At 39.2% G+C, this 23473-nt stretch overlaps 2 protein-coding genes across 2 annotated transcripts; both read left to right on the top strand.

The window, feature by feature from the left end:
- The first annotated feature begins 1189 nt into the window (after positions 1–1189).
- si:ch211-113d22.2 (urokinase plasminogen activator surface receptor) lies at positions 1190–3727 on the top strand. Its single transcript, XM_047382188.1, has 3 exons — positions 1190–1344; positions 2447–2560; positions 3037–3727. The coding sequence occupies exons 1-3, from the start codon at positions 1296–1298 to the stop codon at positions 3246–3248; spliced, it is 375 nt and encodes a 124-aa protein (XP_047238144.1). The 5' UTR covers positions 1190–1295; the 3' UTR covers positions 3249–3727.
- Positions 3728–6522: 2795 nt separating this feature from the next.
- On the top strand, positions 6523–23264 carry plekha2 (pleckstrin homology domain containing A2). The gene is made up of 12 exons (XM_047381964.1): positions 6523–6791; positions 10265–10427; positions 10568–10624; positions 12214–12262; positions 12425–12522; positions 15433–15564; positions 16480–16569; positions 16659–16727; positions 16826–16896; positions 17522–17585; positions 20661–20738; positions 21751–23264. Exons 2-12 carry the CDS (start codon positions 10287–10289, stop codon positions 22195–22197), a joined length of 1296 nt encoding a protein of 431 aa, XP_047237920.1. The 5' UTR covers positions 6523–6791; positions 10265–10286; the 3' UTR covers positions 22198–23264.
- The last annotated feature ends 209 nt before the right edge of the window (positions 23265–23473 follow it).

Below are 23473 nucleotides of genomic sequence, written 5' to 3'. Positions count from 1 at the left end.
CAATATCCCACAGATTCTCTATGGGGTTCAGGTCAGGAGAGTTGGCAGGCCAATTGAGCACAGTGATACCATGGTCAGTAAACCATTTACCAGTGGTTTTGGCACTGTGTGTGTTTGGCACTCGTTGATTCAGATGATTAGGTTCATAGCTCGTTTAGAGACCCTTTTAATGATATGCTAATTTTGTGAGATAGGAATTTTGGGTTTTCATGAGCTGTATGCCACAATCATCCGTATTAAGACAATAAAAGACCTGAAATATTTCAGTTAGTGTGCAATGAATCTAAAATATATGAATGTTAAATTTTCATCATGACATTATGGAAAATAATGAACTTTATCACAATATGCTAATATTTTGAGAAGGACATGTATTTTATTGGGAGTTTATTGGGTTAGACCAACATAAAGCAGTGCATCAATGTGAATCTAGTGTGAACAAGTGCTCTCTGATGTCACTGAATTAGTCAATAGCCTGCCTGTGTAATTAAATCTGAGTAATTCCAGCCGTTTAGTGAAGACCTCAGAGGTTTGTTGGAGAACATTGCAGATATTTTTGTGAAAGTCCCATAAAAATAAAATTTACTTAATTACTGAACAAACGACTCCACGGAGACCAAGGAACACACCGGGGAGCTCAGGATTAGGTTACAGAACAATATTCCAAGCTTTGAACTTCTTATGGACTGCTGTTCAATCTATTGTCCAAAATAGAAATAACTGAAAACCTAACAAGATATGGATGTTCATCTGTGCTACACAAAGAGCATCAATTACAGAAGCAACCAAGAGACCTATGATAACTCTTGAGGAGCTTTAGAGATGGACAGCTCAGGTGGGAGAATCTAGTGACAGGACAACTATCCATCATGCAGGGAAAGGTGGTTCTACGTACTAAGTACTGCCTCAGGGGGGCAGAAAACAAATACACAGCAAAGTAACATATTTATTTGTAAAAAATGTTGAAAAACATTTATTTTTCTTCACTCTGTGTTGTGTCATATATGTGTAATATGATATACACTATGATTATAATATGATTACACTATGGCCTAAAAACTGAACTGTAAAACTGTTGGCCTGTTAAACTCCCCCTGGTAAGTCTATTACTGCAGGGTGCTGCCTGTGCAGCATAGATGGAGATTACAGGGATAAGACGTTAATGTCCTCAGCCATCTTCCCAATGTTAAACCCCCTTCTTGTTCACCAGCTTGGCCCACAATTCCCAAACATCTAACACACTTATCCACTTCATCTCTGGACTCTAGAAAACAGTGGCCTATCATCCAGCTGCCATGAAGACTGTTTTGGCTCTGCTTGGGCTTTTTTCTCTGGCTTACCACAGTAAGTTTCCATAACTACTAGATGCAGATTGTTTTTAGGAGACTAAAATATTTATCAGTTGGCATATTAATTGCTGTAAAAAAAAAAAAAAAAAAAAAAGAGTTTAACCAACACTTATGTGTTACTATTTTCCAAACGGGGACCCAGATGTTTGTGTAATTGGGTAAGGTGAGCAGTGGTCAGTAGTTCTCCTGGATCGGGAGAAGATGCTCCCCAGTCTCACCTGCTGCTGTCGGTCTGTCAGGAAGATGTTGATCCACTGACAGGTGGAGGCTTATGCCACAAGCCAAACATGTTGAAGAACCGAGAAAAACTGGAATTCTTTGGGGGGTTTTATTTGTGGAGACAAAGTAACACTACATCATCCAAACTGGAATGGTGAAACATGGTGGTGGCAGCATCAAGCTGTGGAAATCGTTTTCTTCAGCAGGGACAGTGAAGCTGGTCAGAGTTGATGGGGAAAAAATGAATTGACCTAAATACAAAGTAATACTGTAAGAAAACATGTTAAAGTAAAACAACTTTTAGTAAAACAACATCCCTAAACATACAGCCACAGCTACAATGCAATGGTTTAGATCAAATCATAACCATGTGTTAGAATGGTCCAGTCAAAGTCCAGATCTAAATCAAATTGAGAATTTGTGGAAACACTTAAAAAATACGTTTACAGATGCCTTCCATTCAGTATATCTGAGGCTTAGTTATTTTGCCAAGAAGAATGGGCACATTTTTAGCCACTAAATGTGCAAAGCTGATAGAGACTTACCCCAAAGGACTTGCAGCTGTAATTGCAGCAAAATATACTTCTACAAAGTATTGGCACAGGAGGGCTGAATACAAATGCACACAAGACTTCACAGATTTTTACTTGTCAACATAATGTATTTTTTTCCTTCCACTTTACAATTATGCACCACTTTTGCAAGGCATTGTACATCTACCCAACTTGAGTGTGTCCCTGTGTATGTTGATGCACACTGGGTTGAACAGACTGATGTCAACCAACGGTGACACGTGTGTGTGTGTGGATGTTGCACCTGCCTGTAAACATTCATGCTTAGTTTCAAGCCAAGTGTTCTCTCCTGTTCTGTGTGTGAAGGCCACGCTCTGAAATGTCACACGTGTGTGGCGTCCAGCGAGGACGACTGCAACAGGCAGGGCTCCACCTCGTGTCCACAGTACGCTGATGCCTGCTCCACCATCACAGGCCCGAGTGAGTAAACATACTCTAGCACACACACACAGGCATAAGAACTTGCAGCGCAGGCTGCCTCACTAGAGGTCAGGACAACACTGGAAAAAAAAATTCTGTCACATTTGAACGTTCAAGGAAGTCAGCAGAGCTTAAAAGAGCAGACAGACTTTTTCCATTGACAGTGGGAGCTTTTACAGGCCTAATGCAAAGAGTTATAATATTCTGGGTTTGTTGCAAAACAGACTCGGTGTTCTTTTTTATGATCATTTTGTTCTCATAAATGTGAAGATGGTCCTTCTAAAGTACAAATGTGCATAAAACCTTTGCATGTTGGTTTCAAAAAAACATTTCTCTGCATCCTGTTATTGTTTTTGGATGTTTACCCTGCAGTTTTTTGCAGACTTTTGTGCATTTCTTGCTCTGTCTGTCCTTCGACTGTTGGATTGTTGGAATCTGACTCACAGAGTCAGCGTCTGCGTCTCCATTTCTTTCAGACACTGTGATGAAGTCATGCTCATACAAGGCGTTCTGCGACAAGGCGCACAGCAGCAGCTCAGGAGCCAAGATGGAGTGCTGCTTTGGTGACGACTGCAACGGGCCCCACAGGAGCCACCACCGCAACGCTGCAGGGACATTGTCTACCAGCCCGGTCCTGCTGATCACCTTCCTGCTGCTGTTGTTACACAATGCCTTTAGTCAGTTCTAAACTCCTCCACCTAGTCGTTTCTCTGCAGTGTTTCACTACCTCCTCTTCATCTGTTTTATTGTTAATGTCATCCATCCAAGTTCAAAAGAATATCTGAGGCGTAGAGAGTTTATGGTGGTTTAAGATAGGTGTAAAAACATGATTGTGGTGTGCATGAAAAGGCATCCTACAGATGCAAGTTGCATTTTAGCAGCTTTCATTGTCTTACTGTCACTGACAACTTAAAAAATTGATATTTCTTAATAGTTGCACAAAAAGGTGAAGTAACCTGAACTGGGAGTATTTATGATGAATAAATATGTGAAAAGTGAAGAACTCCTACTCAAAGCTCTGGTGCAGACAGGGGGTTGCGGGTGTGGTTTGGGTAGGCGGGACAGCTACCATTGCATCGAAACACATTATTCCTGTCTGTCATTACCCTCATAATCTAATCATTTATTGTGCTTTCTAGTTTGTCTGAATAAAGACACAAAATTTCAGCTCCTGTAGTGTCTTTGATCTCCTTATGCTGCAAATAAACACATTTTCCTGATGGGCATAAAAAGAAAACATTCAGGTTATGTTCTCAGCTGAAGTATGAGGGTCTGTGGAAGCCTTAGCACTTCCACCCTGCAGCAATCACACTTTAATCTTCTTTGCAGGCACTGCTGGATATGAAATCAGCAAGGTAGGTCTCTGTCCTCAGGAAGGTCATATGACACTTTACCACTTCCTCTTAAGAAGGGAGAACATACATTTTTACAAAAAAAAAGATGACAGAAACCAAAACCGCCACCTGCTCAAAACATACATTCAGCAATTAGGTTGATAAGAGGCTCCAAAATGTGTAAGAGCTTAAACCTAAACTCTTAACCAGGCAAGCTGCAGTGTTGAAACAAGGAAGTTAGGCTAATTTGTGGTTATCTTTGTTTGAAGGTGAAAAAACGGTGAACGTCTTTAAGAACTGCAAATCAAAAACCACTGAATGTGACAAAAATATATTTTCCATATGTCAGTGCTTCACATTGCAAGTTGATATTTGTTTGCATTAAAACCTAAGATAGCTTCAGACGGAAAAACGAACTGAATGTTCTCCATTATAAATTACTCATAACAAGACAAAAACAGTCTGACATTCTGATTAAGTTCAGTTTTAGTTTATTTTCCTGTTTCATTGAAGATGATAAATGATATAAAACTCAAAATTCCAACTAAATTATACAATGTTCCATTAGTAAACCCATAGCATAGAGAAGAAAAAAGGCTTATAGAGTGCTTCGCAAAAGAGTAGATTTGCACAGGGGTGAACTTTTCTGAATTTTGTTATTTTATAATCACAAACCTCAATGTATTTATTTGAATGTGAACAACCAACACAAGCAGTGCATAACTGTAAGTGGACAGAAAAGATTTAAGAATGAAAATCTGAAAAGCGTGGCATGCATATAGATTTGGCCTCAAAGGTTTGTTAGAAAACATGAGAGAGCAAACAGCATCATGGATGCCAAGGAAAACCGCAGACCAGTCAGAGAGAAAGTATTGGAGCAGTTTAAAGCAGGTGTAGTTTATAAAACTATATCCCAAGCTTTTAACGTCTCACCAAGCACTATTCAATCCATCATCTGAACATGGAAAGAGTATGGCACAACTACCAAAACATGGCTGTCTACCTAAACTGACAGATTAGGCAATAAGAGGATTAGTCAGAGAAGCAGCTCTGAAGGAGCTGCAGAGTTCAACAATTCAGGCATGAAAGTCTGTTGAATGGACAACTGTTTGTGAAGCACTCCAAAAATCTGACCTCCGTGGAAGAATACTTTTGCAAGGCAACAAGAGAGGAAAAAAGCCAAATAGAAATGTAGGACTGAAAGAGTCCAAAATATTAGAGGTGAAACAGATGAAAAGTCACAAAAGTAACAACAAGGTAAAGGCGAGCATGCCATAAAGTGATAGACATGACTGAAACTTTGCAAAATAAATTCAGAACAACCCAAAAGATCCTTAGCGAGGTTAAGTTAGCCAACACAAAGGTTCAACATGACTGAGCTTGTGGGGACAAATCAAATAAAATAACCAGAAGGAACCTTTCAAACCAACAAAACAACAAAAAAGCAATAATAATGACAATAATAATCTAAAATATATGTGATAAATGTAGAATGAATGCTTGCTGTTCCTCTGGTCTTCTAAATCTGCTCTATTATGGTAAAAATGGCTAAAATATATAAATAAATAAAAAATATCTTTAAAAAGGCTGTACAACAGTAAAAATGCCCTTTGTAAGGTTGCAGTGGTAAAACTTCACACTCCAGGTCTTCCACCAAAATTTCTCTTTACATTAGATAGATAGATAGATAGATAGATAGATAGATAGATAGATAGATAGATAGATAGATAGATAGATAGATAGATAGATAGATAGATAGATAGATAGATAGATAGATATTGCACTTCATTTATGTTGTTTAAGCTTGACTGTGAAGTTCTTCTGTTAATCTTAATCTGTTTTTTTAAAATCTGCTATAGCCCGTAAATGAATGCGTCAATGATACATCTATATTTAGCTACAATAAGATAATGTACTCTAGCACATCCTGAATTGATTTTATCTGTCTTGACCATCAAAGTCAGTGAGCGGGTCTGGAGATCATTGGTCTTATCTGATTTACTATGCAGGTTAACCACTCAGATGCTAGGATCCACCTTCCAAGTCACGGTGGCATTTTAAATTATTTACTTGCAGTAAATGAATGATTTTTAAAGGATTTTTTACAATAATAACCTAAACTTTTAATTCAGGAATTTCACATTCATGTTTTTTGAAAATTCTTGAGAAGGTAATATTTTAATTCATTTGAACTTAGTTTTCATCTGTGATGTATGCACATATTCATTTATTGGTTAATTTATTCATTTAATTTTGGCAGCATGGTTTTGCACCTGCATGTAAGACAATACCACTGTTCTCCTGTTTGTCCAGGTGTGTGCTCCCTTCTTTTTCAGCTCTTTCATATAAACCACCTGATTGAGCAAAGGGAGTTTAACCTAGTTCCTGAAAAAAAAGATAACATATTGCTTGCAGAGAGAAAGGCAATTTACAATTCTGATCAATAAAAGCCCTCTATTAATAAAATATTTGTTTTACAAAAAGCCGTACCATAAAATTGAAGTTAAAATAGTAAAAAATGCCTGAGAAAGTCTGCTTTGTCTTTCTCGGGTGAAAAAAAAAAAAGCTGCAGCTGCAGAAGGAGGAGGAGGAGGAGGAGGAGGAGGAAGTTGGGGCCTGGAGCTCAGGGGGTGCATAGATCACATCCGGGGCTGGTTTATTCTAATATCGAAAAGTCCAACCCGGAAAAAAAAAGTAAAGTCTTCTGTAATCCGATCACACAAACAAATAGAGGAAAGTGTGAGGGTGTTCGACACGCCGGTTCTTCTTTAAGTCTGCTGCCTGTAAAAGTTGTTTAAAAGTTCCTCTGAGGATGATCGTAGGCGCAGAAGCGGACTCTGCGCCCTCCGCTTGGTTTCTGGGCGCTGGCTGTGGCGCACTCTGACTCTCCACAGCGGGTAAGTAGTCCGGAGACAGCAGCACCAGCAGGGCCACTTCATGCATTGTGTGTCCGCCGGAGCTGGGAGCTTCAGTAGGTGTGGCAATCTGTGGACTTGTTGGTGTCAGTGAGTCACTGCAGGTCATCTGAGCTGAACCAACAGCATGTCAGGTGTTGTTGAGTAATTCAGCCCGAGAACAGTGAAGTTTTACATGCTCATAACTCTCAGTTGCGTTAAAATAAGTTTCTGTTATTCAGTAAACTGGTAAAAAAAAAAAAAATGCAATACTTCTGAAAAAAAAAAATGCGTTCTTGTTCTCTGCTGACCCACATTACATTGTGACTGGTGGCCAGGATGACACATTTGGGTTCTGTTCAAAACGTCTCCAACAACTTTACATATAAAACCAAATTTTCATGCCACAATTCATCCACCTCTACCAAACAGTTGTACACCGGTCTGAGGTAGAGACGCACCGGTTGTTTTTTTTTTCTAGCCACAGACGGTTTTCTGCTCTAAAATTGATGCATTTAATGAATGGGGGAAAAAAAATGGATTTTCGTTTTCTTGTCGACCGATTGCCTCGGAGGAAATTGGCCAATTCCAGTCTCTTGCCCATCGACTGGTGCATCTATGGTCAGAGAGAAAGAGAAAAAATGTCCCTTGAAGGCACGCAATTAAACTGTGTTCAGAGAAGTGTGGGGTTAAAAACTTTGAATTGTCCGTTCTTCCCTCTACTTTGCTAAATACTCTAAAATCCCAAGGTTTTACAGTATTTACGCAAACATCTTACATTAAATGGCTGACCACAAAGTTATACTTATTACACTTGGGAAAAAGCTGAATACTGGTCTGAGTTGGAGATTCTTTCTTGGCCAGTACTGATTTCTAGTTTTCATGGAGGTTTGATCTAAATCTGCAGTTGTCTTTGGTTGATTAGTGAATACATTACTTGCTGCATCTTCCTAAAAAAAGATAATCTTTGTATTTACTGTTGTGGCTTGCAGTTTCAAGTGGGGGCTTATCGTTTGGCCCCCACCCCACATAGTAATTGACATTTATTCTAGTCACTAAACAGGCAGATTCTTTAAAGAGATTTGTTTACTGATTCATGTCAATATTTAGTATTTTTGTGATTTTGGGTCACAGCGTTATACAGGTTTCAATGTAAAGTGAAGGACTTAAATTACCATGGAATTTCGGCTTTTAAAAAGGAACGTTTTTTACCTACAAAATTGATTTTGGTATCATTTAAAAAGGTATGTTGTTGCGTTTTTGGATAAAATCATAGATTTGGATGCATTTGAAAACTGTGTTAACATGCCTAATACATGTAAGAGAAGAAAGTGTGCAGCAGTTTGATAGAAATAGTTTTTAATCTAAAAGAAGGATGGAATTAGGAGAACGTCCTGATTTATGCATCAAAGTTGATGTCTGTAACCTTTATCTGATATTTTTTAAACTAAATGCATCAGACTACGATGCGTTTATAAACCAAAACTGGTGGGAGTTCTGAGTTTTCATCCGTCTAATGGGAAAATAAACAGAATGGAAATGGACCATTTCAGATCTCTGCCCGTTTGATTGCTCTATCACCAAGATGAGAGGAAGGAAAGGTATTTACAAAATAGTGGGTGCCTAACAACTAAACTGAATCAATTAACAAGCTGATATTAGCTGGTTAATTAATAGCTATCTGCTGCGTAAAAGACATGCCACTTGTAGCTTGCCAAGTGTAGTTTGAAATAGCATTACCTCAATAATGACGAAAGGTGCCGCTCCTCTTGTTGGTTGTTGGTACACCAGAACTGGTAGTGTTTTTCGCAACCAGAAATGTGTGCAAAAAGCCGAACTGATTTTTTTTTTACGGAATGAAAAAGGTGTAGCAGCCTCCTTTCAGCCACCTGACCAGCAGTGCTCAAAACAGTGTGTTGGAGGTATGCGGCAGCTTTGTGTTACTTCATGCAAACTATGGTAACACATCACTTTCTCTGCCCTGCTTTTAACTAAAACTGGTAAACCTGCTGTTTAACCAACAGGAACAGTATGATGGAACCTTTTACTGGTTTTGAAACCCCAACCTTTTAAAACGCTGAGACCAGAGACCCACCTGTGATCAGTTTAGATTGTTAATTTCTCCCTTATTCTGTTTCACTAGATCCCAAAATACTTTTGATGAACTCTAAAGCAGTATTAACCACATACTGGATCTGCTCTCTAATCGCTTTCTGAGACTTTATGTTTGTCTGACTGGTTGATCTTCCACACAGATAATCATTGTTTGTAGGGGGATGTGTCACTTTATTGCTGTATGTGTGATATCACATTTTTTCCCCATAAGCTGCTGTATGTTTGCTGCTGTCCCGCATTTTTAAAAACAGGGCATTTAAAATATCATACAAGTTGTATTTATTGGTTTGGTTTTACCGAAGATGGAAAAACCTCCCCACAGTTTATCCCAGCAATGACTAAACCAGATGTTTTCTGGTGAGCAGAATAGTTTGTGCGCACACACTAGTGTGGATGTGGGTCTTAACGTTGGCATTTGTGTGACCCATGCACCTCCACCTTCAAGTTTCCATCACAGCCTGAGCTTCTGCTAAGGCGGCCTGTATCTTTGACCCATTTCAGTGGCAAACTTGCACGATTGACGCATGTGAAGACGAGCGTAGTTTCAAAATGAAATGTTTTTCTTGAGCATTGGTTTAAAAATAACTCAGCAGGTGTGACCTAATGGCTTTTCTTGCACTGGTTCTTGTGATAACAGCTCCATGGAAAGATTGATCATCATTTTCAACCTGTGGAGTCATCATGATCTCGTAAAAACATTGGGAGCAGGAGCGATCAGAGGCAACTGTCACATTCTAGTCTGCAAAAAATCACACACAGATGAGGCCTAGTTAGCCATCATATTACCTTTAGGGATTTGTGTTTATGTTAAACCTCTTTCATGGATATAAATATCTAGAAATGGAAAGGGAAAACGGAAAGTCTTTGGAATTCCTGTCCTGCAGACAGTTTTGTCATATTTGCAGTGAGGTTAATAAATGAAATAAAGTGCTGTTGAAATGTGTAAGAAAAAAACAGAAAATTAAATATGAGAAGGATAGTTAAGTTTGAGGTAAATTAGTCCTGATTATTTTTAGGAATCGGCCAGCAGCTCTGTATTTTACATGCACTGCGTCATTTTCAATAAACAGCACTCTCCAGGCCACACTCTTCTACTTGATCTCCCGTCTTTCCTCTTTCTTGTCCTGTGGAAATGTGCCTGTGTGCAGATCTCAAACGCAGTGTGTAATTTTCGGCTGTGGTGGAGGGCTTCAGCTCAGCCTCGGGCTTTCAGGTTTTGCAGCTCAGCCTCAATCACGTCACGTGAAAAACTGCTGAGTGTGAGCCGGTTTCTCTCTTCCTGTATGTGTGTGTGTGTCTGAACTCTTAACTGAGAGATGATTTACCCTCCACATCTGCCTGTCTCTGCCTCTGTGTCTCAGTGATTATGTGATAGTGGCAGCGATGCCGTATCTGGACCGCTTGAATCGTGTGTGCGGCTTCCTGGACATCGAGGAGAAGGAGAACAGCTGCCGCTTCCAGAGGCGATACTTCATTCTTGACACACAGGGGAATGTACTGCTGTGGTACATGGACAATCCCCAGGTGCTCATACACACAACACACCACCAAACTGGACACACGTTTGCACAAGCAGCAGGAGGAAATGAAAAATGATCAATATAAGGCCGTGGGCCTTGGACTCTGAGCTAATGACTGCTCTGTGTGTTTGTGTTTGTATGCAGAACCTGGCCAGCGGAGCCAGCTTTGTCGGCAGCCTGAGATTAACCTACATCTCTAAGGTAAAACGTGCACTCCACAGTTTATTGTTTTCCAACATTCTTACAGTAGAGACAGGAATTTACTGAATGCCCATATAAACTATGCCTACTGGTACATAACTGAATGTACCAGGAGGCTCCATTGAACCATTTTATTGAACTTAAATTAATCAGTCTTATAAATTAAACATTTGTCCATAGCATCCCCCCTCCCTTTGAACAATCTGTAATACAAATGTAAAAAAGCAAGGGCATTGCGAATGTTTCTCAGATTAAATTTTATTTAGTGTCAGTCAGATTAATTACACGGCAATAATGAATGTAAGACACAAAACCATCGGTAGCTGGAAATTAATGTAAGCAAGAAATAGTTTTATTATTAACCACACCAAGGTCTGTTCTCTAATATCTACTAAGTAAAATAAACAAACTGGACCATTTATTGATGCCCATGCATTCAAGTAAATATATAAAGTTTAAATTAATTTTCACCCTTAAATGAAGTAGCAAGCTAAAAATAAATATTTTGAAATAATTGCATTTATTTTAGTCTCGCCTTAACCTTTGAGTTAAGGCGAACTGAACTGAGCAACATGCTCAAGGAATATCTGAGGTGAAGAAAAAAAAAACAAAGCAAACCATTCTAGGAACTTTACACAAAATTAAATGAATGTAGCTAAGCGTGTAATGCAAACGAAACATTTATGGCAACCACATCTGAAAAGTTGTTCTTCTTGACTCAGTCGTGCAAATCGTTTTGCACTTTCTGTGCTTCAGCTGGAAGGAGTCATCACAAGGACCTGGTCAGCCTATCAGAGGCAAACTTCTGGAAATCTGTGACCAAGTTTCACTTGATGGCCAATAAGAAAAATATGATTCACTATTTGTTTTCTATTGAATTCCTAAGACTCTTCTTAAGACACTAAAAAGTACCTAGTCATGTCAGTAAAAGTATCTCCATGTTGAAGCTGATTCCATATTACAGGTTTCAGACATGTAATCATTTTACAGAATAAAAAGGTTTTCATTTTAGTTTAACCCATTAATCACTGATCATGAATTTTTTTTTAAACTTTAAGATTCTGTAAATTACCAAAACGATCATTCAAATATGAGAAATTTGTCATGCAGTGAAAAGATTTTAGAGCATATTCATTCAAAGCCCATGGAAAGATTCAGAATGCCACAGGCATGAGAAAAGAGGTCGTTGTGGCTAAATCTGTTATTCGTCAAGAATATTTTAAAGAGACTTTAAAAAAAAGCAGTTCTTGTGGGTGAAAGGTCAGATCTGAAGTGTTTGTGCGCACTACACCCAAAAGTAATGTTGAAATTCACTTAAGGATTCACAGATACTCAAGAACTCCGGGTTATCTGCAGTTCCAGTTTGCAGTCACATGCAGCAACGTTGTGAAGTTTTCCAGATGTTAGTTTGCTCACACAGATAATGACATCTGGCTTCACTGACATCAAAGTCTCCCCTCTCCTCCTCTCTCCTCCCCTCTCCTCTCCTCTCCTCTCCTCTCCTCTCCTCTCCTCTCCTCTCCTCTCCTCTCCTCTCCTCTCCTCTCCTCTCCTCTCCTCTCCTCTCCTCTCCTCTCCTCTCCTCTCAGGTGAGCGAAGCCACTGCAAAGCAAAAACCGAAGACCGAGTTCTGCTTCGGTAAGTTTGATCTTGCAGGGGGTGGTGAAATGATGGCCCGTGCACATGTAGCGTTACATAACCACGTTAATTTGTATTACACACGTGGTAAAATCACCCAGGGCGTTTGCTGTGGATTTCATGGAACTCTTCTGTTTTTTTCTTGGTGTTTTCTTTGGGCAGTCATAAATGCAGTTTCACGGCGGTACTTCCTTCAAGCCAATGATGCGGTCGACATGAGGGACTGGGTGGATGCTCTCAACAAGGCCAGCAAGATCACTGTAAGAGAAACACATACATGATGGCATGCATTGCTCCTTATATGTTGGTGAGATCAAGGCAGGTATTGATGGGGGGGTTTTGTTTCCTCCTGAGCGCAGGAAGCTCTAAAACTAGTTTGGCCCAATTAGTTTTGCAGGTGCGAGCACATCACCAACAGACATCCTCTGTTGCACTGGCTGAATGGCATTTGTGAATGTGTGACAGCATCAGAAATAACACTCACACCTTATGGTAAAGGTGTTAACATCAAGCTTATGCGTTTGCATAATATTTGTATATTCAGCTGGAGGGGTAGGCCTTTGCGACCGGTGCCATCCAGATGTCTGATGGCAGCAGGTGCCAGAGAGGAGAGCGTTTCTGCTCTGTGCTCACCTGCTTTCTGACACAGGAAGCAGTGACGCTTGCTCTGTCTTTCACTTCCCCATTGTAGGGGAGAGGAGTAGTGGCTGCTCTGCTTCTTAACTGCTGCTGCTTTTTTTGAGCTTCCTTAGCCTCAATGAAAAGACGCGTTAGCCAGAAGGGAGGGGGTGTAGGTGCAGCCTTAAAAAGGAAATGACTTGTGAAAATAATGTAGTGGTTAAAGTTTAAAACATGAAATCATTATTATTTGTGTCTTGTTCTCTGTGGTAGATGAGTGTATATTTTTAGAGTCTTTGAGAAGTACCCAGATCCTGCATGACGTTAAAATTAAGACAGTTGATGGAGAACGCGAGAAAAGTAGTTTGTTTGACTTTTTGACTTTTATTTGTAGTATATTGGGACTTGTAAACATTTACTTGAATTAAACCAAGTGAGAACCTTTGCAGATATGTAAAATATGGCCCTAAGTTTAGTAACTACATATGCATCTTGCAGATCACTTTTATAAAACACGAATCAGTTTTTTTGTGGAACGTTTGTTTAGCATCATGTAATCTCTGCACCTTTTAAAGGACATACATTTGAATAGAAAATAAATTATGTGGAATGGATGGAGAAATAGAAATATCTGCAGTGCCATTTTGTTTGTTATAACTACAGCCTTGTAGTGTTTTTTATCAGGATAGCCCTGCTCCATATATCCGCCCATCTTCCGATCGAATACAAACAGCTTCGTTATCCCTGCTAAAGAGAAGCATCCCCACACCATGATGCTGCCACCACCATGTTTGACCATGAGCATGGTATATAAAGAGTGATTTGCAGTGCTAGTTTTCTGCCACACATAGCGTTTTGCATTTAGGCTAAATATTGTTATTTTGGTCAGATCTGTCCATAGCACCTTCTTCCACATGTTGCTCTGTTATCTACCTGGCTTGTTGCAAGTTGCAAACAGGACTTCTGGAGGCATTCTTTCAATAATTACTATTTCTATGCCTGATTTGTAAAGTACATACCTAATAGTTATCCTGTGAACAGATTTTCCCACCTGAATTGTGGATTTCTGCAGTTCTTGCAGAGCTACCATGAGCCTCTTGGCTGCTTCTTTGATTAATACTCTCCTTGACCGGCTAGTCACGCTGCAGGTGGACTGTCATGTCTTGCTAAATTCCACTTTAAAATGATTGATTGAACAGAGCTCTGTAAAATGTTCAAAGCTTGGGATTTTGTTTTGGGAACCTAACTCTACTTTAAAATCCTCCACAGCCTTAACCTTGACTTGTCTGCTGTGCTTCTTGCTCCTCATGATGATGTTTGATCACCAATGTTCTCTGACAAACCTCTAAAGGCATTCATAGAACAGCTGGATTTATACTAAGATTAAATTACACACTGGTAGTCTCCTTTTACTAATCTCCTGGCTTCTGAACCCAATTGGTTGCACTGGATTTTATTTAGGGGCACCAGAGTAATGGGGGTGAATACAAAGGCACCAGATTTCTCACATTTTTATTTGTAGAAAATAAACCTTACTGTTATGCACCACTGTGTGTTGGTCTATGACATAAAATATGGAGTTTGATGGTTCTAGGGACAAAAGACACTGCAAATAAAAAACAATTTGCTCATCACTCTTTTCATATCCAAGGCCACTTTTCACCACTCCTGCTAAGTCAGATAATTTGAGGAGACTGTTTATACTTGATTTGACCACTGGGCGTACATTCGGCTTCCCATTGTTTAGTTACAGTGTTGGCATACTTCCTCTCACACTGCAAAAATCTTTCTAAAAATAATAAGGTTTATATTAAGTTTTCTCTTGTTGAAGAACGTCTAGTTTTAGTTATTCTGAGTGTTTATAAGTTTGAAGGCTCCAGAAAGAAAGACATGTTCCGTGTATTAACGAGAGGAAATCACAGCTACAAAAGTTATTTCTACATTGCACAGTACATGCTACTACAGGCATCTGCTTTTTGTCTTTAATTTCTATCTTCTAGAAGTAGAAAACACAAAACAATAGCTCTAAACGGTAAGGCTTTTCTTTCTGGCTGAATACAGTTGGTGACTAGTGAGCACCTCTGGCATTCAGTTTGAAGCTTAATCACGACATAACATTGTTAAATACAGCAGAAGGCATTTAGTTTCTTTTTGTTTGAAAGACCCCATGTAAAGATTCTTTAAAATAAATAATAAATACTATTATTTATACCTGTTTTTCCTGTTAATTCTTGTTTCCTGTTTAACACTTTGAAGATCAGCACATATGTGCCTTTTTAATGGCAGGCCTTCTTGCCTTTCTCATTTTAAAGAGTGGGCCTGTGTGTCATGCTATAGATATACCCCAAGGTAAAAGGTAGTAATATTTTGCCTATTTAAAGTTCCAAGAAACTCAGATTAACTTCTACAAGTAAGGTCTAAATATAAAAATCTGCTTTAATCCAGAATATATCACAATATCCAATATAAGATCCCTCTAAGTGGAGATTAACATGCATCGTTCTCCTAAATGTTGATGTCTGCATTGCTTGTACTGTCCTACCTGTTGGCAGGTTCCTAAATCTTGCCCTGTGCCTCCCAAATCTAACGCGGGTGCCGTGATCAGCGTCACCCAGGAAGGGAGGAAACAACAGGCCTACAAGACAGAGATCATTGGTGGTGTGGTGGTCCACACTCCAATTCAGGTAATGCAGGGAGAGAAGCTGAGACCCGCAGTGCAATGACTCCAAAAGAAGCAAGAAGCCGAATAAAAAATGTATACAGTTAATCCCAAAATTATTAATTTCCCTGGCAGATTTAGATTTAAAATTAGAGTTGCATGATATGCCGAATCACAATAGTCATTGCAGTATGAATATTTGCAACATCATAATCACAAAGGACTGCTTGGATCCAATATATAGTACTTCAGGTGCCAAGCATCCATATTCTGCATGCCAGTATTATACCTCGCCCCGTTGGATGGACTTTCACTGAACTTCTCGCTTACTCTTGATGTATATCTTTTTTTGGTTAAGATGCTAAAGCTTATAAAGTCTGATAAAGACACTGTAAAGAAGAAACGAGTCAAGACAAACGTAGTTAATATTCACCAATAGTTTCTTAATTACACAATAATCCATAATTAAAATTATTTTAATTTAATCAAGAAGTTTCTTTCTGATAGGAAAGGATCTTTCAAAAGACAATGAACCAAAGGTAAAAATCTTTTGGAAAAAAAATCTTGTCGAAAATAATGTATACCCTTCTGACCTGACTGGCATTTTGCATGTTTCCACCAGTATTAAACAATTTATCTTTGGTAATGAGCTTCAAGTCTTTGAGGTTGGACGGCCTCCCTCCAGACTCTCACTCAGATTCATGTTTGGACTTTGGTCGTGCCGCTCTAAAAAGTTAATAATACTACTAGTCAGAAGAAATATGTTGGTTAAACTTAAATTTGCCAAGGGTATAAATAATTCTGGGCGTAGCTGTAAAAATGTTTATAGTTGCAAAACCAACACACAGAAACCTGTAGTGATTGAACAGTTAATCTGATAATGATGGTGGCGGCTACCATAATGACGCTGATGAGAGACTATTCTGATTAAATCTTTTAGAATGAAACTGAAGAGACAGAGGGGAAAGAGAAGAAGGGAAACAAGCCTGGTGTGCTGAGATGTGGTTTCTGCGTCAAACAAGGAAATATGGTGAGTGCTCTGCCTTATTAACAGCTATATTCTGTTCAGAAAACACTTGAAAAACAAGTGAAAACCAAGAATGTTTTGTGCATTTGCAGAGGAAGAGTTGGAAGAGGCGGTTCTTCACCCTGGATGATAACGCAGTCAGCTACTACAAGACTGAAACGGTGAGGAACCAGCATCATTTTCGTTTTGTTTTTTTCTTTGTTTGTTGTCCTGTTGACACTCGCAGCGTGACTGTAGTTTGTGTCCTTGTATGTCCCAGGACAAGGAGCCTCTCCGAGGCATTCTGCTCAGAGACATTCAGAAGGTCCATGAATGTCTCGTCAAGTCCGGGTGAGTCAGTCTGATTCAGCCCAATCAGATTGTACTTCTTCCTAATCTTCCTATCTACTGGAAATGGACATACACAAACAGAATTGCAACATTTAGATATCTTTTGGAAGTTTCGGTATCTACAGTATTTATTCCCCACAACTCTGATTTGGTTTTGCTTCGCATTTCAGTGCCGGATGAAGCTTAGATCTTGTTACTTTCACCTTCTGATCCATTACTGCAACCTGCTGCTGCACAGTTTCGTTGCAGAGGCAAAACTATTTCAGTTTTCATTCAAACACTGCAAATAAATGTTACTTTCTCATCAAAATTAAACTATTACAGCTCATTTTTTGTTATCTTACCTCTGGAAACAACTTTGTAACCACATCATGATGAATAAGCCACTAAAGGTGTCCCGTGTTAATAGTTCTACTTTCATTTTCTATTTACTAAAACTGTGTCTCAATTTAAATGATAGTTAAACAATGAAAGTAGTTAATTAGCTGATTTGATCTGGTATTTGTTCATGGTAAAATATTATTTATCAGTAAAACTTAAAGAGTTAAATATTTGATATAAAACAGCCCTTGCTATGTTCTATAAAAGTATAAATAATATAATTCTTTACTCTCCTTTCTATCAGGGACCTCCTGTTTAGAGATAATCTTTTTGAGATCATCACCAACTCCAGAACTTTCTACATCCAGGTAAAAATCTTGTGATTTTCATTTTAAAGTATAGTGCCTTACAAGTATTCACACCTCTTGATCTTTTTCACATTTTGTCACGTTACAGCCACAAACATCAGTGTATGTTGTTGGGATTTTATGTTAAAGACCAATTTGAAGTAGTGCATACAAATTACATGCTATTCATGGTTTTGTACAAAAATAATCTGAGATATTTGTATTCACCCCTTAACTCTAATACCCCCTAAATAAAATCCCATACAACCAATTTCTTTCAGAATTCAACTAATTACTAAGCGGAATTCCCTTGAGTGTAAATTTATCTCCGTATTAATACAGTTGTTCTGTAAAGGCCTCAGAAGCATCATGAAGACCAAGGAACACAGCAGACAGGTCAGGGAGAAAGTGGAGGAGCAACTTAAAGCAGGTTAGGTTATAAAACAATATTCCAAGGTCTGCTCAACTGCAGACCTACCAAGACATCACTGTCCTCTTTAAATGACAGACTTGGCAAGGAAAGCGTTAATTAGACAAGTAGCCAAGGGCCCCGGGATAACTCTGGAGGAGCTGCAGAGATCCACAGCTCAGATGGGAAAATCTGTTGACAAAACAAATATTAGAAGTGGAGTCTGCACATCTGGATTTTATGGAAGAGTGGCAAGAAGAAAGACATTGTTAAAGGAAAGGTATAAAAAGTTTTTTTTCCAATTTATCACAAGCCACATATGGTAGCCAGTTGACATGTGGAAGAAGGTGCTCTGGTAAGATAGGACCACTTTTTGCCATGAAAACACCATCTCCACTTTGAAACATGAAGGTGGTAGCATAACGTGGTGCTGATGCTTTGCTTCGTCCGGGTTAGGGAAGATTGTCAGACATCATGGGGACATGGATGAAGTTCCATACAGGGTAATCAAGGAAGAAAGCCTGCAAGAGGCTGCAAAAGATTTCAGACCGGGACAGAAGTTCCTTTTCCAGCAGGACAACAACCCTAAACATAGAGACAGAGCTGTAATGGGATGAGTTAGATTACAGCATATTCATGTGTTGGAATGGCCCAGTCAAAGTTCAGACCTAAATCCAATCAAACATCTGTGGCAAGACTGAAAAGTTGATGTTCATAGATGGTCTCCATCCAGTCTAACAATCTATCTGATCATGAGTTACTTTGCAGAATAGGTGAACAGTTCAGTCTCTAGATGTGCAAAGCTGGTAGAAAGATACCACTGGGAAGGTGGTTCTTTTATATAAAATCCCAACAAAACACATCAAGGTTTGTGGTTGTGGCGATACACAATTCCCAAACATTCAAGGGGTGCAAACATTTTGCAAGGCACTGCATATAAACAGAATAGCTCTCTTGTATCTTCAGCTAAGAACAAAGAAGATCCTCTTCAGAATCCCAGGTGTTTCTGTGTTGATGTTTTGAGATGTTTTTCTCGAAATGCTCTGCTGCTGATGTGTGGCCCAGGCTCCTTTTTATAGCTGCCCAAACAGTTTGTTTTTGAGAAAAGGAGGCAGCCATGTGTTACCATAACAGCAATGATATCCTGTTCCTCCCCTTGGGAGAGCAGCTGACTGAGGCGTCGGCATCGGATCAGATGGGAAGTGGTGGGAGAGAACGAGACAGGCTGCAAGCACAAGCGCTTTAATGTTTGTGATTAAAGAGAAAGAAAAAAAGGGAAGTGTGAAAAAGACTTGGTGACTTCTGATAAACAAAAACAAATGAAATGGCAATAAATTTCACAAACTAAAGACTAAAGGGGAAAACCTGAAGGCAAATTCAATTTTTGTAAAACTTTTAAGTGTGAAAATGCTGAGAGCAATATTAACAAATAACATACTCTGTTGGTGCAACAAATTATGAATTTTCTTTCCTTGTTGAAAAACAATAATATATAAAGCTACTGAAAATGAAAATCATTTCAAAGTGTTTTTGTCAGCCAACTAAAGCTTCTGTCTAAGTTTAACATAACGAGATGTGGGTTTTATTAACTGAAAAAGTACTTCGAAGATTTTGCACTCTGTGTTTTCAAGCAATGAAATAATTAATGCCTAGAAAACATAGACAGATTTGTGGGCCTGCAGGCTTGGGCCGCACTGAACAGACCTTCATTCACCACATGCAGGCTTACGACCAAAGGTTCCTACACAGACTTGATCCAAGTGTTTCCCATGTCTGGTAAGCTATTAAAAAGGAGATGGAGTATGAAAAGTATTTTTATTTTCATATTTTACCCTGTCCTATTGTCTATATGGGAAATAGTCAGTCCCATATAGTAGGGCACACTGTATTATGTGCAGCCATGTATACAGTTTTCAGTCTAACCTGACACTTGTGATGTTAATGTGTTAAAATTGCTGCTTATGTCAGTGCTACTGCAGAATACATATCAGTTTCTGCATAAAACCCCACATGTAAAGGTAATTAAACCATACAGAGTCAAAACAAATCAATGCATACTTCCATACAAGCATGTAGGACGAAAGGTCTGAACTCCTGTTATCTCTTTAAAAAAATCATCCTCTGTTTCTAGTTACAAACATCTTCCACAGATGCATAATTTATTCTTCAAACCCCATATAACTTGCTGTCCACCAACGTAAGATATTTGATCATAAACTACCTCAGCCAGTCAGTCTCTTGCAAATGAGGGATATTATTTTTGAAGTGAAGAGCTTGCTCTTTGTGTAACTGTTTTCAGTTTCAGCAGTAGAGAGGTTTCCTTGCAAGGTTGGTCCAGAAAAGTCTTGTTATTTGTGTTACATATCCGATGCTCTCCACACAGACTAGGTTATTCTACACTCCTTGTTCTCTGCACATTTAGACATTGGAGGCTGGACTGGAGATGGCTGTTAGCAGGGTCACTGTTCTGGTTCTCAAAAACCAACTGAACCTCCACCAGCACAAACATCACAACTTAGCTCTGAACTTTTTGAAGGTTCTTATATTTCTAATGGGGAAAAAATCCTGAAATAGATGATGATAGTTGTACCAAATCAGCATTTTCCTCTTCTTTTGTCCTTTAAGTTTAGTTTCCGCTTTGCATATCCACCAGTAAACATAACTTCTAACATGTTGCATGTCTACAGACGGACACCCCAGAGGAAATGCACGATTGGATCAGGGATATTGAGATGAAAATTCGGGAATTCAGAGGACCCCCACGGGTAACCCAGGCTTTTTTCAGTCTCATATCAAAAATATCAAAACACATCATTGTGTTAAATTTTTCTGGCTACAGTCCCTTGTAAAAGATTCATATCCTTTCTAGCTATTTGACATTTGTTTTCAACATTACAACCACAAATATCTATGTATTTTATTGGGCTTTCATGTGATAGACAAGCACAACGTAGTACATGGTTGTGAAGTGGAGGAAAACGATGGTTTTCGAATGTTTTTACAAATAAAAATCTGAAAATGTTTTTAATTCAGCCTCCTTTAGTCTGATGTAATGCCACCCGCTGCCTTTAGAGGTCGGATGATTTCATGATTAGTAAAGAGAACATATGCTAAATACACGGTCCTCAGGCTGAGACACAGTGGTGGCAGCATCATGCCAAGGGAATGCATTACTTCAGCACGGACAGAGAAGCAGGTCAGAGTTGATGGGAAGATAGTTTGTCCCAGTATGTTCTGTTCCAGAACATACTGGGACAAACGTTCACTTTCCAGCAGCAAAATCACCCCAATCATACAACATTAAATCACATTCATGTGTTATAATGGCCCAGTCAAAGTCCAGACCTAAATTAAAAAAGAGAATTAGCTGCAAGACCTAAAAATTGTTTTTCCCATCATGCTCTCCATCCAATTTATCTTACGATCTGTCTGAACATGTTTTGCATCCAGACTAACAGAATTTTAGCTATTTTGTAATGACAAATGGCCAGAAATTTCACACATTTCACTCTGGTGTCCTGAATACAAATGCATGCCACACTTTTAAGATATTTATTTTGAAAAACAAGTATTTTCTTTCCACTTCACAGCTATGTGCTTCTTTGCTTTTGTCCATCAAATAAAATCCCAATATACATGAAATGTTGTGGTTGTAACATGTGGTTGGGAAAAATCAGGGAACTGATTACTTTTGCAGGACACCATATAATAAACATGAAAAGTAAAGCTTTTGGTTAAAAGTAATAATTGTCCTGTTTTTATGTCTTGTAATTGCAGGGATATCAGTTTAAACGAGTATCTTCTCTCCATCAAAGACACAATGCCAGCAGCTGTGCCTCCCGTCTGCAGAGTAGTGAGACGCGACCTCAGCTGGTGAAGTCCTGCTCTGTGGCTCCAGGCTGGCAGCCCTGGACACCCGTTCCTCCGGGTGAGCCCTCCATTATAGACATGGAGGATGAAGACAGCCCTTTCAGCCCTGTTCCCACTCTGCCTTCCCTCTCCTCCTCGTCCACTTCCTCATCCACCTCATCCTCCTCTAACTCCCTGTCCACCCCAACCCCATGCCCCAGTGCATCCCAGGTCCCTTCAGGCAGCGGGCTGGGGATTCTCACGGCATCGGCAGACGTTGCGAGCGGGCGGCGACGGCACCGCTCACAGCCTCAGCCTCACTCTGCCTTTCCCTTCAGCCTAGATGATGACTGCCTCCGCACAACAGACGTCTAACTCAGAGCAGTGTGTGCAGAATCCTGTGTGGACTAAAGTGTTGGAACTTGTTTTTTGTTTAGTGATCATTGTGACTGCTAATGAAGAGACAATGTGTCCATGGCATGAGATTGGGGGCCTCCTGCTGGTGATGTTACTGCTTTGCAGATGAAGGATACACCCAGCTAGGAGAAGAGGAGGAAAAGTCTTATTGGTCCAAGGACTGTAAAAGGAGGGGTGGAGAGTTTTAAAGCAACTTCTTCTGAAAACTTGAATAATCTTGTTAGTTTTTCTTTTTAGCCTGAAAAATGGCGGCACATGCTTTCAGACTTATGCACTTGGCATCAGATATGTGTCCCTGTCGCTGGGACTGTGCTTTGCAAGACAATTATCAAACAAAATGTTTAAAGAAATGTTAACACTTTTTAAACTTTACATAACGATACTTTTAACATCTTTTCACACTTTCTGTTCCATACAGGCCCAGTGTTGTTTTCTAGTCTTTCATTCCCGAAACACATATTATTGTAAAGAAACGATTGCATCATCTGCATACAGTTAAATTTCATACTTTTGTATTTCTAACATCTTTAATGTATTTACGCAGTTTTTTTTTTAACTGCTTAAAGATCAACTGTCAGTTAACTGCAAGTCTGTTTGAAGGTTTAAGCTTGGTACTATGAAAATGCTGCAGTGTTACAGTGGTACTTGTTGTAAAACATCCTGCTGGTATCATGATTGTGTCAGCTGCTTTGGAAATATAAATGTGATTGTCATGTTGCAGCATTATGTGGAATGTTTTTGCCACTACTTTTGGTAATTGAACCGTAATTCTGCACTTTGCATTTTGTATTTGTACATGCATGTATGTGTGTGTTGTGTTTTTTTTAATAGTTTTGTCTTTTGATCTTTCATAGTGGTGAACTATACCTTCCTCACATGCTCTGTGTTGCTACACTAGCTTATGTCGAGACTTCATTGATGTGGTACCATGTTCATTCCTGTTTCCATTCTCTGAGGCTGTGTGCACTTATCTGCCTGCGTGCCATGGTAATTCTTTCTTGTATATTAAAAATTGCTTAATATTGGTTGCATTTGGACTGTTTCTGATTAGCTCTTTCCCACTCTGCTATTTGATGGCACATGTTAAACCAAAGTCCGAAAAAAAAAAAAAAAGTTCTCAAAAACACCTTTTGATTGAGTAAATGGCATATTGACCTTTTATGTGCTTGGTCTTTAAAAGGAAAAAGCTGTTGGACAAGAGGTCAGTGCGAACAACAAAATTGCCCTTTAACAC

Source organism: Girardinichthys multiradiatus, chromosome 12, assembly GCF_021462225.1.
Source record: "Girardinichthys multiradiatus isolate DD_20200921_A chromosome 12, DD_fGirMul_XY1, whole genome shotgun sequence".
NCBI lineage: Eukaryota > Metazoa > Chordata > Actinopteri > Cyprinodontiformes > Goodeidae > Girardinichthys > Girardinichthys multiradiatus.
This window is presented reverse-complemented; position numbering and strand designations above follow the sequence as displayed.